This window comes from Aulonocara sp. 'chitande type north' Nkhata Bay, linkage group LG9 (assembly GCF_057382095.1).
Source record: "Aulonocara sp. 'chitande type north' Nkhata Bay isolate Kocher_YH1m ecotype deep benthic linkage group LG9, A_spYH_male_GT1.1, whole genome shotgun sequence".
NCBI lineage: Eukaryota > Metazoa > Chordata > Actinopteri > Cichliformes > Cichlidae > Aulonocara > Aulonocara sp. 'chitande type north' Nkhata Bay.
In genome coordinates this window covers 28696588-28712565 of record NC_141352.1, presented here as the reverse complement: position 1 = coordinate 28712565, position 15978 = coordinate 28696588, and the positions used below count along the sequence as shown (strand labels likewise).

At 38.4% G+C, this 15978-nt stretch overlaps 1 protein-coding gene across 1 annotated transcript; it reads right to left on the bottom strand.

The window, feature by feature from the left end:
- Positions 1-5615: 5615 nt before the first annotated feature.
- LOC147322297 (uncharacterized) lies at positions 5616-6941 on the bottom strand. The gene is made up of 4 exons (XM_086305195.1): positions 6787-6941; positions 6233-6368; positions 5808-5880; positions 5616-5651 (listed from the first exon to the last, which is right to left on the bottom strand). The coding sequence occupies exons 1-4, from the start codon at positions 6860-6862 to the stop codon at positions 5616-5618; spliced, it is 321 nt and encodes a 106-aa protein (XP_086161321.1). The 5' UTR covers positions 6863-6941.
- Between the last annotated feature and the right edge of the window lie 9037 nt (positions 6942-15978).

Here is a 15978-nt window from a genome sequence, read left to right as displayed (position 1 = left end):
TTGTGGTTGTTACAGTAAAATATATAATATATTTTATGTTTTTGTCTGATTTTAGATCAATTGTGTCAGTACATTATGTCAAAATGAAAACATAACTGTAAATTCAGACATGTGAGGTTGTGCTGAAAAGAATGATGCCAAACAAGGCAAAGTAAATCGTCTGTAAAGGTGAAATATGGAGGTAAAATCAAAAGTAGTTAAAAATGGCCAATTATCCCCTGGAGCCCAGAGGGTTAAACGTATTTTAAAGTAACACAATAGTTACTCTTCAAGTAATTCATTACTTTCAGAATCTTGTAACTCAGTTACTAACTAAGTGACTTATTTGAAGAAGTATCTAGTAACTATAATTAATTACTTTTTCAAAATAACTCGCCAACACTGTTTATAAGGAAGTGAGTCATTCGCAGGATTTGTGGAGTGTTCTGATGGTGAGAGATAGCAAACCACAGATCGTTCTATTGAGAGATATGGAGCCAGAGAGGCAGAGGAGAGGTTCTGTCATGTGGGAGTATTTTCAGTATTTTGGTCAGTTTTGGTTGGGTTTGCCAGTTTTGTGTTCTTGTTATTTGTTTGTTGCGTGTTTATTTTATCTAAAAATGTAAAAACCTTAAATTGTATATTCATAATATAAATATCATGAAATAACTTTACAAAGACTTCCATTTGACTCTTTACATTTAATGTAATAAAAAATATATTTTATTTATAAAGTAATCTTAAATGTTATTCTACAAATGTGCAGCAATTTAATATGTTTATTCTTTTTAGCTGATAGTCTGTGAAACCCAGGACGACCAGATACCTGCATCTCTACCAGTTTCTGTGCACTCCAGCCTCTTTTGAGAGGGGTTTCTTTTTTTAAGGCAGGAGAAATTACTCCATGAAAACAAGCAGACTCGGCCATCACACAGTGGAACAAATTCTCTTCTTAAATAAAAATGAAAACGGGTTACCTTAAATGCATTATGTTTTTAATTTGCAAGTTTCAGTCCAGCTGTCCAGTGATTAATTGTATTCAAAAGGACTTCTCCCTGTGACTTTGTCTTTAATAGCATTTAATGAGTGGTCTTCACAAAAACTGCTTCTTCACTTAGTAGTTGTCAATAGGGATGGGTATCGTTTAGGTTTTATCTGATACCAGTACCAAACTGATACCTTTGACACGGTGTCGGTACCTAAACGGTGCTCAAACCGGTGCTTAAAGAATGAAGAACACACACTTTGTCCAAAAACCTCTCATGTTTAGCTGTTTTCCACTTTTTCTTTGGTCATTTTAGTCTTTTTGGCCAGGGTGAAGTATCTGCCATCAAACAAGAGACAGCCGCATGTAACTACTACGGTGTTTGCTAGTTCACCCTACATGCGTTAATTTAATAATGTGGTTAGCCTACTCAATGTAAATTACACACAAACAACATTAAGCTACTCACACAGAGAAGAACGGCTGCTGCTGCTGCCATCATCATCTGTCATCTATGTGCAATAACTCAACTGTATATACATAACCCTATTTATTACATATTACTTACGGCTTGTATATTGTACATTTTATATATATATATATGTTTTTCCCTATGTTAATACTGTCCATATGTACATAGCGCTGCAGAACTGTACCTCCCCCCCAGGATGTTTACACTGAGATGCTCTGTATCTCATTGTACAACTGTATACTGACAATAAAGGCATTCTATTCTATTCTATTCTATTCTATCATTTCTGCTACACTGGCAGGGCTAGGGGCCAGGACTCTCCTCTTCGGGTTTTTGGGGGATGTTGCTAACTCCGGGTCCGATAACAGGCAAACCACCCGCAGTAGATGTGCACGGTGTGAGGTCTCACACAATACGATACATTTCTCGGCTTTTAAAAACCTGCTGTGCATCGACAGGTGTTTCATCAGATTGGAGGCGTTACCTCCTTTGACAGTATCAGCTTAAAGCACTTGTCGCAAACTGCTGAGTTTGCATCTTTTGCTGTGAAGTACAGCCAGACGTTTGACCGCTTCGCCTTGGGCATTTTTAATCTGTAGCTCTGCTCTAAAAGAATGTACGTACCTGGGCCCGCCTACTACGCTTGCAAAGGTAAAATGATTGGCTAAAATCCAAAGAGTATGACATCTCAGGAAAAAAAAGCACCAAAATAAAGCACTGAAATGTGCGCTGCTTTTCGGTCTGGTTACTACCGTTTATGTCAGAACTGGTGCCATCATGGCACCAGATACCGGTACCCATCCCTAGTTGTCAACAGACCTTAAACTTGAGGTTTAAGATTACCATTTCGTAATCTTTAAAACAAACCTCAACACAGTGAAATGAAGTTTCTATCAATAGTTATTTAAACTAAATTAGGCAGCTGTATAAATTTGGGCACCCCAACAGAAAATTTACATCAATATTTAGTAGATACTCCTTTTGCAGAAATAACAGCCTCTAATTGATTCCTATCACTTCCAATGACAGTCTGGATTCTTGTTGAAGGTATTTTGGACCATTCTTCAATTTGTGACTCTGCTCTTACTTTGGATGTTCATAACAAATCTCTGTTTCAGTCCTGCTTCTATTATTTAAGACACATTTCTCAAATCTCTTTATTTGGTTTTCCAGTGTTCTTTATCATAAAGGCAACTAAGATTCAAATATAAATGATTACATATATACAATAAGAATTAAACAAAGTAAAAACAAAACAAAAAAGGCAACAACAAACAACGAAAGAACGTTGGACAGAGGATGCTATTTATCGAACTACCAATGAGGCTCAGTGATCTTTTATATCTGTACAGTATTGAAGAGATCTATAAAAGGTTGCCAGGTTGAATGGAATTCCTCCAACCTCCCCTTTAGTAGGAGTTTAATTCTTTCCAGCTGCAAGTGTCTCAATACATCTTGTATTAACGCTGATGTGGTAGGAGGCACCTTTTGTTTCCAACTTAGTAGAATCAAACGGCCTGCCAGCAGCGTAAGACACATTTCTAAATCAAGCCCTATTGTATCTCGTTCTGAACTGGAGATTGTTATTCATGCATTCATTTCATTCACTAGGAGGTCCCTGGGATCATGTGATCAGGGCCTACTGGTTATTCAATATACAAAGCTGAGAACCAAGGGAGACAGAGCTTTTGACTGTGAAACTCTTCCTCGGAGTTTAAGATCTGTGCAGTCAGTGATCTCTTCTAAAAAACAACTAAAACACATCTTTTTAGAATTGCATTTTGTTAACTTTTAACGTTTTATACTCTGTCATCCCCAGAGATGGGCAGTAACGCGTTACTGTAATCTGATTACTTTTTTCAAGTAACGAGTAAAGTAAGGGATTACTATTGCAAAAACGGTAATTAGATTACCGTTACTTTCCCGTAGGAACGCTGCGTTATTGCGTTAGTAAAACCGTGATTTGTTTGCGAGAATGTCTCATGACAGTGACGTAAGCGAGTGCGACGTTCGTGACAACAGCTGTCTGCAGATCAACAATGGATAATATCGAGTGCGGGAGAGAGTATGAGCATGCAGCGTTTAAAGCTTGGAAGTACTGACCTTACTTTGAGTTTGATTCCATAAAAAGTGACAAAAACATTAGAAGAAAACTTCTCTTTACACCGAAAAATACCCTAAACAAGCTCCGAGTGCGCAACGACGTAATGGGAAATTCACAGAGAAACTCGCGGATTCTTCCACTGACCGCTGCGCCACACTTACACCAGAGCACACCTCCGCCTACCCCACTCCTGCTTTACAGGTGAAAAAAGAGCAACAGGGCAGGGATAGCTCAGTAGGTAGAGTGGTGGCCCCATGATCGGAAGGTCGGGGGTTCAACTCCACTGAATGGCTACCTTGAGGTACCCCTGAGCAAGGTACCGTCCCTACACAATGCTCCCCGGGCGCTGCATTGGTGGCTGCCCACTGCTTCACTGGGTGAATGGGTTAAATGCAGAGGAAATATTTCCCTATGGGGACTAACACTTACATTTACTTTCTGCTGTGTTTTACTTGCATCTATTTGAAAGACTGAGTGCAAACACAAAAAATATTTTATTTTATGTGCTGGAATGTGCAGAAAATAGGTTTAAATGTTAAACTAATTTCTTCAAGTCAGAGAATGGTGCATATAATTTAATTTTTGCTTGATGCATAAAGTTAAAAGATTAAAATGGATAAAACAAGTTTAAAAAAAAGAGACTTTTCCATTTGATTACATTTTGTATGATGGATTATGCAGAAAAAGTAGAATTGGGCTGAGAGATCTATCGCTTTATCACCTATTCAGGTTATAAATCGTGTTTTTTAAAAGTAACTAAGTAACTAAGTAATTAATTACTTTTGAAAATAAGTAATCAGTAAAGTAACGGAATTACTTTTTGGGGGAAGTAATCAGTAATTAGTTACTGATTACTTTTTTCAAGTAACTTGACCAACACTGGTCATCCCTTTGAGAAGTACTTCGTGATCTTTTTACTTACTTAACGTCTGCTTCCTCCATGCATACCGCCTCTTGTCATGTCCAAATAACTCAATTTTAGTTTCATCAGTCCACAGCACCTTATTCTAAAATGAAGCTGGCTTGTCCAAATGTGCTTTAGCATAGCTAAAACGACTCTGTTTGAGGCATGTGCGCAGAAAAGGCTTCTTCTGCATTATTCTCCTATACAGCATCTCCTTGTGCAAATTGTTGCGCTGAATTGTTGAACACAGTGACACCATCTGCTGCAAGATGATGTTGTAGGTTTCATCTTATATTAGTTATTTTATTTTGTATACAGCTACATTTTATACATATCTCACATGCAGCACCTCAGTTTTGCAACTTTCTCATTACTTTAATGGCGACAATGGCCCAGGAGGTTGGGAAGCGCATCTGTAACTGGAAAGTCACCGGTTCGATCCCCGGGCTCTCTGTCCTGGTCGTTGTGTCCGTGGGCAGGACACTTTACTCTACCGCATACTGGTGTTGGTCAGAGGGGCTGATGGCTCGATATGGCAGCCTCGCTTCTGTCAGTCTGCCCCAGGGCAGCTGTGGCTACAACTGTAGCTGCCTCCACCAGTGTGTGAATGAATAATGGAATTGTAAAGCGCTTTGGGTGACTTGAAAAGCGCTATATAAATCCAATCCATTATTATTATTAATTTTTTTCATCCAGTTTAGTTCATCTTCTAGCTGAACATCTTTGTGTTTCTAGATTTCAGATCATGTGTCTTTGTGTTGATGGTTTATGTATTCGTGAAGAACTTTCCAAGTGATTTCTGAATATTTACTTTTACTTCTGACGTCTGTGCCTCCTGGTGTCCTGTGATTGTGACATCATCATGATCAATATGTTGTTACAGCAAATACTAAATAATCACACACACCATTATAAATCTGAACTTAAAGGCTTTTATTGATTTATCTTTCTTCTCAGATTGAAGACAGAATAAAAAAAATTCCAACATTCATATTTAATGACATTTTTAATAAATATAATATATAAGACTGTTTTTAGGTCATATGAATAATTTACAAAAAGAATCAACATTTCTTAACACATATTTCTGTAAAAGTGTGAACTAATAAATCAGCAGAAATGGTTCCCGTTGATGCTTTACTTCAACTTTGATTCATCGTTTCCATCATCTTCATTTAGAAATCACTGGAGGACACAGCAGAGCTCCCTGTGGAGGTGAAAGAGAGAAGGTGAAGCACCATTAGACAGATATACACAGTGTCGTTTTATTACCTATATTATAATCTTCACATATTTGCCAGAAAGTCACTGCTGGTTTTTCTAAACTTTGTGTCCACATTTTTATAAATAATTTGTTTCTCACCTCATTTATTTTCCTTTTAAGCCACTCGGTGTTTGGTCTGAGGAACAATGCTCTTCCTCTGCTTGTTTTGACCCTGGAATAAAAAAGAAGTTTATAATGAGAGGGAAATAAATCAAAGGATTGGACATTTTCACTTTATTGTTAACTGAACATGTGCAGGGTCCATTTTGCATTATGCTGTGAGAGAACAGCTCAGGTTTCCTCCAAGCTCATAAGCACAAACTCACAGATTCCCCAACGTCACCACATTAGAAACAATCACAGAGCAAACAGTAGTGCTGTATGTTAGAGAGGGGAACATTTATCTGCTACATCAAGGTTTCAGTGCAAATCTCATTTTCATTGTTGTGTTTGTGGATTTTTAATCAAGAATTAATTTCTACATTTTATTTGGTTTAAATTTATTTAGAAGAAGTTCTACTTACACATAGCCATGAAGGCAGCCATGTCTGTCGTCTTCAACGCAGCTGATGATGTTTTTTGCCCATTTAGGTGTAGACATGTTTATTACACCACTGTTAGAATATGTTTTATAGCAGGCATTTCCCACGTGTTGAGCCCCTGCAGCACATCATCACACACATTGTCATTATTTTTCAAACCCTTTAAGATATCATGGAGACTGAAACAATCTCAACTCTCAGATGTTGTATAAATAATTTACTGATCAAGTTATTATGTGTAATACCAAAAATCACAAAACTGACAAAAAACTACAACTGGCTTTAATCAATCATATAGATTTTATTAAATGTAATTGACTGTATTTTGTCCAGAAACAGCTGCTCTGTTACCGTTTGTAAGAAAGTTACATCAAGACCAGATAGATTTGTAACCGTGTTAAGAAACAGATTTTTAGCTGCTGTTACTGAGCTTTCTGCTTTGTATCTCATTGTACAACTGTATAGTGACAATAAAGGCATTCTATTCATTCTATTCTATTCTATTCTATTTCGCAACAGAGAAATAAAGCCTGTACCTGATACAGAGATGAGCATCACCACACTCAGGGAGATCAGAAGAATCAGGCGGCTGGTGGAGAGACTCGAACACATGTTGAGACGCTGAAAGGCACCAAATCTGAGTCTGGATCTGAGCTGTGAACAGGTTTGTTACCAGCTGATGAACTTGTCAAAGTGTGACAGCAGCTCATCTTATATACTGTAGCTTGTCACTGAATTAGGGGCTGTTTGGTGATGTATTTACACAAAAATAAACACTGATGGAAACACGACAACCACAGACTGCTGTGGTGAGCAGCTTCCTTTCTCATGTTGAGGTTTGTTGTACAGCTTAATGTGTCTGTAATGGGTTTAAACCTGATAACATGTACTACAAACTGGAAATATATGAACAGTCATCCCACAAGTATTGACATTTTATAGTAGTAGTATTAACAGCAGTAGCAGTAGGAGCAGCAGTACGCTGCTGTCAAACAAGTGTTGTTCTGCTGTCAGACAACATATATTATTTATCCAATAGCAATAAATAAAATCAAGATGTAGGTTTTGTATTTCTGAGCTCATGAACAACTGTTTGTTTTTTAATCTTTCCCTTTTAGAGATCGTAGAACCTCAGACGACAGCCATTACAAACAAATGATTTATTAAATATGATGTTGGACATGAAACACAAGTATCTATGAAGCGCCTTGAGGCGACTTTTGTTGTGATTTGGCGCTATATAAATAAAATTGAATTGAATTGAAGTGTATGAGTTTAACCTTAAACATAAGCTGCTGTAATATCAATCCATTTAACACTGAAGGGAAACATTTTACTAATTATTATTTTTATTTTTCACAGTTTTCTAATAACACAGTTTTGTGTATTATGGGAAGCGATATTTCCAGAGCTGAGGGCAGCAGTGTTCAAATGGATTGTTGCACATCTCTAATAAAAACATGGAGAATTAAATGCATCTGTTTGAATGAATGTTTTTGTTTCACTCTTTTGTTGACTTGTTGGAAACTTGCATTACTTTGTTTAATAGTGACAGGAAAGGTAAAGTTAGTTAGTTTATTACATACAGAGAAGTATTTTAATATGTTTTATTGATAAATGCTCCCTCGGTGTGTGGAAAGGATTTCCATTGGCTGAGCACGGGGACTCTCTGTGACGTGATCTTCCACCAGTTTCGTTCCTGTTGACCTGTGGGTGTCGATTTTATTAGTGGTTTGCACCGCCCACATCTAAATTCTCAGAATAAAACAGTGACATTACTGGGTGACCAGCTTCTGTGGCCACATTTAAGAGGACTTTCCCTGTGACTTTGTCTTTAATAGCGTTTAATGAGTGGGCTTCACAGAAACTGTTTCTACACTTAGTAATTGTCAACAGGTACAGACCTTAAATAACACACTTAAGATTACCATTTAGTAATCTGCTGTTTTATTTCCAAACTTTATTAATAAAGTGTTTGAACTCATGGCAAGGCAAGTTCATTTATATAGCACAAAAGTGGTTTACACGTGAGAAGTGGAACGAAAATCATACGACTCCAAAAGTGTTTTACAAATAAATAACTGAAAAGTGGGGTGTGCGTAATTATTCAGCCCCCTGAGTCAATACTTTGTAGAACCACCTTTTGCTACAATTAAAGCTGCCAGTCTTTTAGGGTATGTTTCTACCAGCTTTGCACATCTAGAGACTGAAATTCTTGCCTATTCTTCTTTGCAGATTCTCGATTGGATTTAGATCTGGACTTTGACTGGGCCATTCTAACACATGGATATGTTTTGTTTTAAACCATTCCATTGTTGCCCTGGCTTTATGTTCAGGGTCATTGTCCTGCTGGAAGGTGAACCTCCGCCCCAGTCTCAAGTCTTTTGCAGACTCCAAGAGGTTTTCTTCCAAGATTGTCCTGTATTTGGCTCCATCCATCTTCCCAGCAACTCTGACCAGCTTCCCTGTCCCTGCTGAAGAGAAGCACCCCCAGAGCGTGATGATGCCACCACTATATTTGACAGTGGGGATGGTGTGTTCAGAGTGATGTGCAGTGTTAGTTTTCTGCCACACATAGCGTTTTGCATTTTGGCCAAAAAGTTCCATTTTGGTCTCATCTGACCAGAGCACCTTCTTCCACATGTTTGCTGTGTCCCCCACATGGCTTGTGGCAAACTGCAAACGGGACTTCTTCTGGTTTTCTGTTAACAATGGCTTTCTTCTTGCCACTCTTCCATAAAGGCCAACTTTGTGCAGTGCACGACTAATAGTTGTCCTATGGACAGATTCCCCCACCTGAGCTGTAGATCTCTGCAGCTCGTCCAGAGTCACCATGGGCCTCTTGGCTGCTCTTCTGATCAGCGCTCTCCTTGTTTGGCCTGTGAGTTTAGGTGGACGGCCTTGTCTTGGTAGGTTTACAGTTGTGCCATACTCTTTCCATTTCTGAATGATTGCTTGAACAGTGCTCGGTGGGATGTTCAAGGCTTGGTAAATCTTTTTGTAGTCTAAGCCCGCTTTAAATATCTCAATAACTTTATCCCTGACCTGTCTGGTGGGTTCTTTGGACTTCATGGTGTTGTTGTTCCCAATATTCTCTTAGACAACCTCTGAAGCCGTCACAGAGCAGCCTTATTTGTACTGACATTAGATTACACACAGGTGCACTCTGTTGAGTCATTAGCACTCATCAGGCAATGTCTATGGGCAACTGACTGCACTCAGACCAAAGGGGCCGAATAATTACGCACACCGCACTTTGCAGTTATTATGTAGTTATTATTATGTTATTGCAGTAAAAAATGTTTGAAATCATGTATGATTTTTGTTTCACTTCTCACATGTATGTCACGGCTGGGTCAGCAGTCGTGTGGTGGAATGACTCCTGCTTTGATGCTGCCAAGTTGCAGATGGCAGTGGAGATGCGAGTGGAGATTTATTTACAGTGAAAATAACAAAGGTGAGGGCAGAACTGAACTTAAACCTAAACTGGGAAAACTAACAAACAAACCTGAAAAACATGAGGACAGCGGGAGATATACAGAGATGGCAGATGAAGAATGCTGGGCAGAGAGACGCGGAGAAATACAGTTTAATGTTGAGTAACACAGAAGATTCACAGAGAACCACAGGTAGGGATAATAAACACGACAACCAAACCCAAAGAACTAATACAAATTCAGAATAAACTAGAAAATAATAATAGTAAAGCACTGGATCACCCAGGACCATGACAGTGTACACCACCTTGTATTGGTCTTTCACGTGGAATTCCAATAAAATTGATTCATGTTTGTGGCTGTAATGTGACAAAATTTGGGAAAGTTCAAGGGGGCCGAAATACTTTTGCAAGCCACTGTATGTTTGTGTGTCATCTGCATAGCTATGATAGTTTATTTTGTTGTGCTTTATAATCTGTGCCAGTGGGAGCATGTAAATGTTAAACAGAAGGGGTCCCAAGATGGAACCTTGGGGAACTCTACATGTGATACTTGTCTGCTCAGATGTGAAGTTACCTATTGATACAAAGTATTTCCTGTTTTCTAAATAGGTTTTGAACCAGTTTAGTACAGTTCCTGAAAGACCTGCCCAGTTCTTCACTCGTTTGAGTAATATGTTGTGGTCAACTGTATCAAATGCTGCACTGAGATCCAGTAAAACTAAAACTGACATTTTTCCACTGTCTGTATTCAGACATATGTCATTAAACACTTTGGTCAGAGCAGTTTCAGGGCTGTAGTTCTGTCTAAAACCTGACTGGAAGGCGTCATAGCAGTTAGAATTAAAAGTAATCCGATTATTAAGTGATGACGTGACGAATCCTACTTCCGGGCCTAAAGTAGTCTGCGTTTAATATGGCTTTTGTGTTGTTAACATGTTTAATGCTTTGTATTTTCTTCTATTTAATCTCAAAAAGCTCCTAAAAAAGTCAGTGATCACCGTTGACCTCCCTCGGCTTTTAATACCACTAATCATTTATTTAAGCTCAGTTTTTAAAACCTTAGGATGTAACTACAGCCCAGCCCATGCAGCAGTATATGAATGACTAACCTCGTATTGTGGATGGATTATCTCAGTTGTTCTCCTGGCTGAAGTTTGGTCCTTTTACAGCATCCTGCCATGCAATTACATTTGTTCCTGACCACCGAGAACACTCACGTTAACTTTTATCAAGTGGAAAAAAAGTTAGCTTGTTTATATTATGCTAAAATAGCTGTGTCGCTAGCGGTCACGTAGCACATCATTATATACCAGCTAGCCAAACTTCAGTAACCCTACAAACGTCACTGCTGTTTAGTTTTCTGTCTTCATTTATGTTGGAAGTGATAACAGAGCTGTACATTTTAATTTGTTTCCAAAACCCCGCAGTCAGGATATGCTATATTGTATTTAGGTGGAAGCTAGCGAGCTAACTTCCTGCTAACTTCTAACTCCGTTAAATGTCATAAATTCCATTTTCATGGATGCCTGGATGTTAAACTCAGTTGTTACACGTGGTAGAGCAGAACGCTGATCATTTTATTAAAGATGAAAGACTTAAGACAGTTTTTGAACTCTCAGTAATGCCACAGCAATCATTTGATATATGGACCTGCAGCGGAGTTTAGGCCCAGACACGGCTAGTGACGTCAGACTGAACGATCGGATTGAGCTTTTGAGAAACTGCTTTTTCAATGATCTTACTTAAAAATGGGAGATTTGAGATCGGCCTGTAGTTGTTCATTTGTGTCTTGTCAAGATTTTCCTTTTTCAGTACAGGTTTAATTAGTTTTTAGTGGTTCTGGAAACACACCTGATATTAAAGAAAAGTTGACGATCTGTAACAGGTCTGACTCCAAAGTCTTTGAGACCTTTTTGAAAGAACTTGTTGGCAGGACTGTCACGGACCGCCGGGGCAGACCGTGTGGAGTGAGTGGAGGACCCAAGAGCAAACAGAGGTGAGGACACAAAACCGGACTTAACAGAAGGCGAGCCTTTATTTAGGGCCGAAAACTTAAGGAACAAGGCAGCAAAGCAACTGAGGGAAAACTTGAACATAGACTGGGAAAACTATGGCTAAACAAAGTACAAACTAGGACTAGTTAAGGCTGGGGAACTATGACAAGGGGTAGGGGAGATAACACAGACGACGCGACACAGACTGTAAGAAACACAGAGACTAAATACACATGAGGGATGATCAGGGGAAGTGGCCACACATGGGAACGCAGCTGACACACATGAACTTAACGACAGGACAGGAGGAGTGAGCTGAATACACAGACAGTGAATGCAGGCCTTCAAAGTAAAACAGGAAACATGAGACATGAACCGGGGAGACGTAGTACAGGGGGAGGTGACATAACTGACAGCATGCACTTGACAGTACAAGACACACAGACATAAACACACGAAGGGCAAGGGAGACGTAATGCAAGGGTAACATAATTACAAAAAGGGCTGGACTACCTTAAAGAACCTAAGCAAACAATAAACATCAAAATAGGTTAAGCATAACACACTGGGTCACACAACCCAGGACCATGACAAGGACATCTAAACAGCAAGAGGAGGAGTTCAGTTGACCTAAGATGTCCTCCAGGTCTTTGCTGTTAATAGGGTGAAACTGTTTCATCATGTTTAAACAATTTTTCAGTGGACACAGTATATATCCTGAATCTGCTGTTGATGTACCAATTGCTTGTCTAATCTTTTGGATTTTGTCAGTGAAGAATTTGGCAAAGTCATTGCAGGCCATGGTCGAATGAAGTTCAGCTGCCACTGGGGAAAAGGTATGTTTAAAAAAGCAGGTGGGAGGGCCATAGACAGTATTAAAAGATAGTGGTAGCCATGACCGTGATGTCATCCACTGGTTTCAGGTCTCATTATGAAGCACTTGGCAGGCTTAAGCCCTGGTGGTTTCTGGGTTGTTCCTTATCATCCTAATTAATTTCATCGTATAACAAATTAGTGACACAGTCAAAGAATTTGTCTTTATTTTGAAACTTTGACCCCACATTTTCTTATAAATGGCTCCACAAGTCATTCTAGTGTAGTATAAATATACATGAGTTCCTGTCGTTCTGAGTAAGGTCAATCCAACGAGGACTGTCAAACAAATCCCCTTTATGTTGGTGTCGTAGGGACTTCTTTGTGGAAAATATTACACTTGTGCGTATGCCACCAACTGTTCAGGGTCAACTGGCATGTTAATTTCATCTTGGTTGCAGACATGTAGAGTTCATGTACCTTGATTAGCTGTTGGGTCACATTTGATGATTCCTTTTCTGCCTGGCACCTGTGGACCGTGTTCATTTCACTTGTAGTTGTTTGACTGTTCAATGCTTAATGGTGGGAAGAAGGATTGCAGCACAAGGTCTGTAATTTAGATTTTAGTAGGGAGAATCCTGGATAACTTTTCTACTCTGCTGCTGTCTTGTTTAGGCTTTTGCAACTATATTTTAGCTCGAATAAAATATTTGAACTTGAACCCTGACTCGATTATGAGCTGCTTCATCATGTGTCTAAAATATCTTTTGTTTGAAAAGACTTGCAGTACTAATAGTTCTAGTGTTAGCTAGAACTAAAAAAGTGGATTATGATGGAGTTTCTTGGAAATATTCCTCCCCTTGGAGGTTCTTTCTGTCCATGCAAAGTGAGTTTCAGAATACCTGGATTCATCAGATCTTCAATTCAATTGAATTAAATTCAGTTTTATTCATAATTTATATTTTTTTATTCTATGTTAAAGAAAATACCTTACAAGAATACAAGAAAACGTCAACAAATATATGTTCCTCCCCCAGACACTCTGTATAATCTGGGCCACTAGTGTGGCACAGTCTTGTATGTAAGTCGATCACTAATGTAAAATGAATTTTGAGTATATGGACTTTGACCTTTTTCAAGAGGAAACGATATGGTAAATGGACTGGTTCTTATGGTGCGCTTTTCTACTCTGAGTACTCAAAGCCCTTTACACAACTTGTTCATTCACCCAATCACAAAAGCAGTTTTTCTAATATGCTGTTAAATGTTTCCTGTCTAACATTCACACACACTCTGATGGATGCATTGGAGAGCAGCACTGGGTTGGTATACAGACTGTAGCAGACTGGGATTTAGTAGGTGACCCACACAACTGCCTGAGCTACAGCCACCCCAAAATACTTATGTGTTGAAAGTTTGATCTTTATTTACTCATTAACCTTTAATTAATCCATGTCTTTGATAAACTATGTTAACACCTCAGCTATATCAGAGCAAACAGTGGAAAGCACTGGAATGTTTCAAGTTTTCTAATGAATCTTATCAAACATGAGAAATATCATTTAGAAATACACTAAAAGATTTTGTTCTTATAGAGTGTTTGCACGATTATTTGAAATCTTGGTATCATTTTATAACATGACTGGTAAATACGATGCAAGTACCCTGTACTTAGTGCAATGTGCGAGCATCAAATCATGTTTGGACATGGGTTGGATATAACTGGACGTTAACAGACAAAGATGTCTCATGTCCTGTTATATCTGTTATATCCTCACTTCCTGTCCAGCATTCTGCAGTGAGAGGGATTATGATGGGAGCAGTGGAGTTAATCATATGCAGTTTAAGGAATGAGAAAGACATGTGTTTCTTGGCAGACTTGGGAACGCCTCAGTGCTTCCCTAAAGGAGCTGGAGGAGGCTGAGGAGAGGGAGGTATGAGTGTCTGTGCTCAGTCTGCTGCTCCTGCAACCCAGCATTAATGAAAGTATGAATAAAACACGTATTACGTATCTGTGAATAACTTTCCAAGTGATTTTTGAATGTTCAGTTTTACTTCTGCCATATACTGCCTCCTGGTGTCCCGTGATCATGATGTTGTCATGACAATGAGAATTTTGTTGTCCGTTATAATACTTAGAGTAAATATTAAATAATCACACACAATGCATTAGCAAAAATCAGATTTTTAAGGCTTTAATTGATTTCTCTTTGCTCTCAGCTTGAAGGCAGAATAAGAAAACTTCAAACATTTATATTCAATAGCTTTTTATAAAATATGACCACAAAACTATTTATAAAGCTCTATTTACATAAAAATCAAAATTTCCTGACAAATATTTCTGTAAAAGTGTGAATTAATAAATAATTCCAGTAATTGTGTTGCTTAGAGAGAAGGTGACATGAAAAGATATATAAGAAACACCACTGGACAGATATACACAGTGTCTTTTTATAACCTTTTAATTCATTAATAATCTACACTTTAGCTAAAATGTTAATGCTGGTTTTCAGTGAACACCCACTGCTTTCACAAATTTTCTCTACAGATGATTTAAAAGGATTTTAAAGAGAAAATCAGGCCTTCAACTTCAGTTTGTTGGACAACACTGAGCCACACACAGTCGCAGGACTGATGATTCTTCAAAAGCAGCTGCCTCTATGAAATCGTGTGAATTAAGAAATCTACGAGGCATGTAAGAGGACAGAGAGTCACATCTTCTAAACACTGTGGCACAGCTGGAATACACAAACTATAGTGGGAGGACTAAAGATCAACAGCTTCAGTTATTTAAGCTGATCAGACTTTCTACAGTTCACTATTTCTGTGCCTGTGACTAAAAAAGGTCTGACATCACATTATTCTTTTTTACATTTAACTGACAAAACATTAAAACTAATGTTTCAAAGATGTGTGTTAACATCCTGCTATCTCCTCTTTTTCTCCTGTAGTGGGAGGCTCCAAGGTGTGAGGAGTGGAGCCAGTCATTTGCAGTCCAAGTCTAATGTCTAAGTCTAATTACATAAACAGGCAACCTGTAGTCTCTAATGTGTCTCCTATGTTAGAGTCATGGGGGTATTTGATGTGTTCATTTCATATTAGTTATTTTATATCGTATACAGATACATTTTATACACATCTCACACACAGCACCTCACAGTCTTTTCATCCAGCTCAGTTCATCATCTTTGTGTTTTTTCCTCTAGTTGAACATCTTTGTGTTTCTAGTTTGTAGAGCATCCATTTATGTGTCCTTGTGTTGATAGTTTATGTATTCGTGAATAACTTTTCCAAGTGATTTCTGCCGTCTGTGCTTCCTGGTGTCCTGAGATCATGACATCATCATGAGAATATGTTGTTACAGCAAATACTAAATAATCACACACACCATTATAAATCTGAACTTAAAGGCTTTTATTGATTTATCTTTCTTCTCAGATTGAAGACAGAATAAGTAAACTTCAAACATTCATATTTCATGA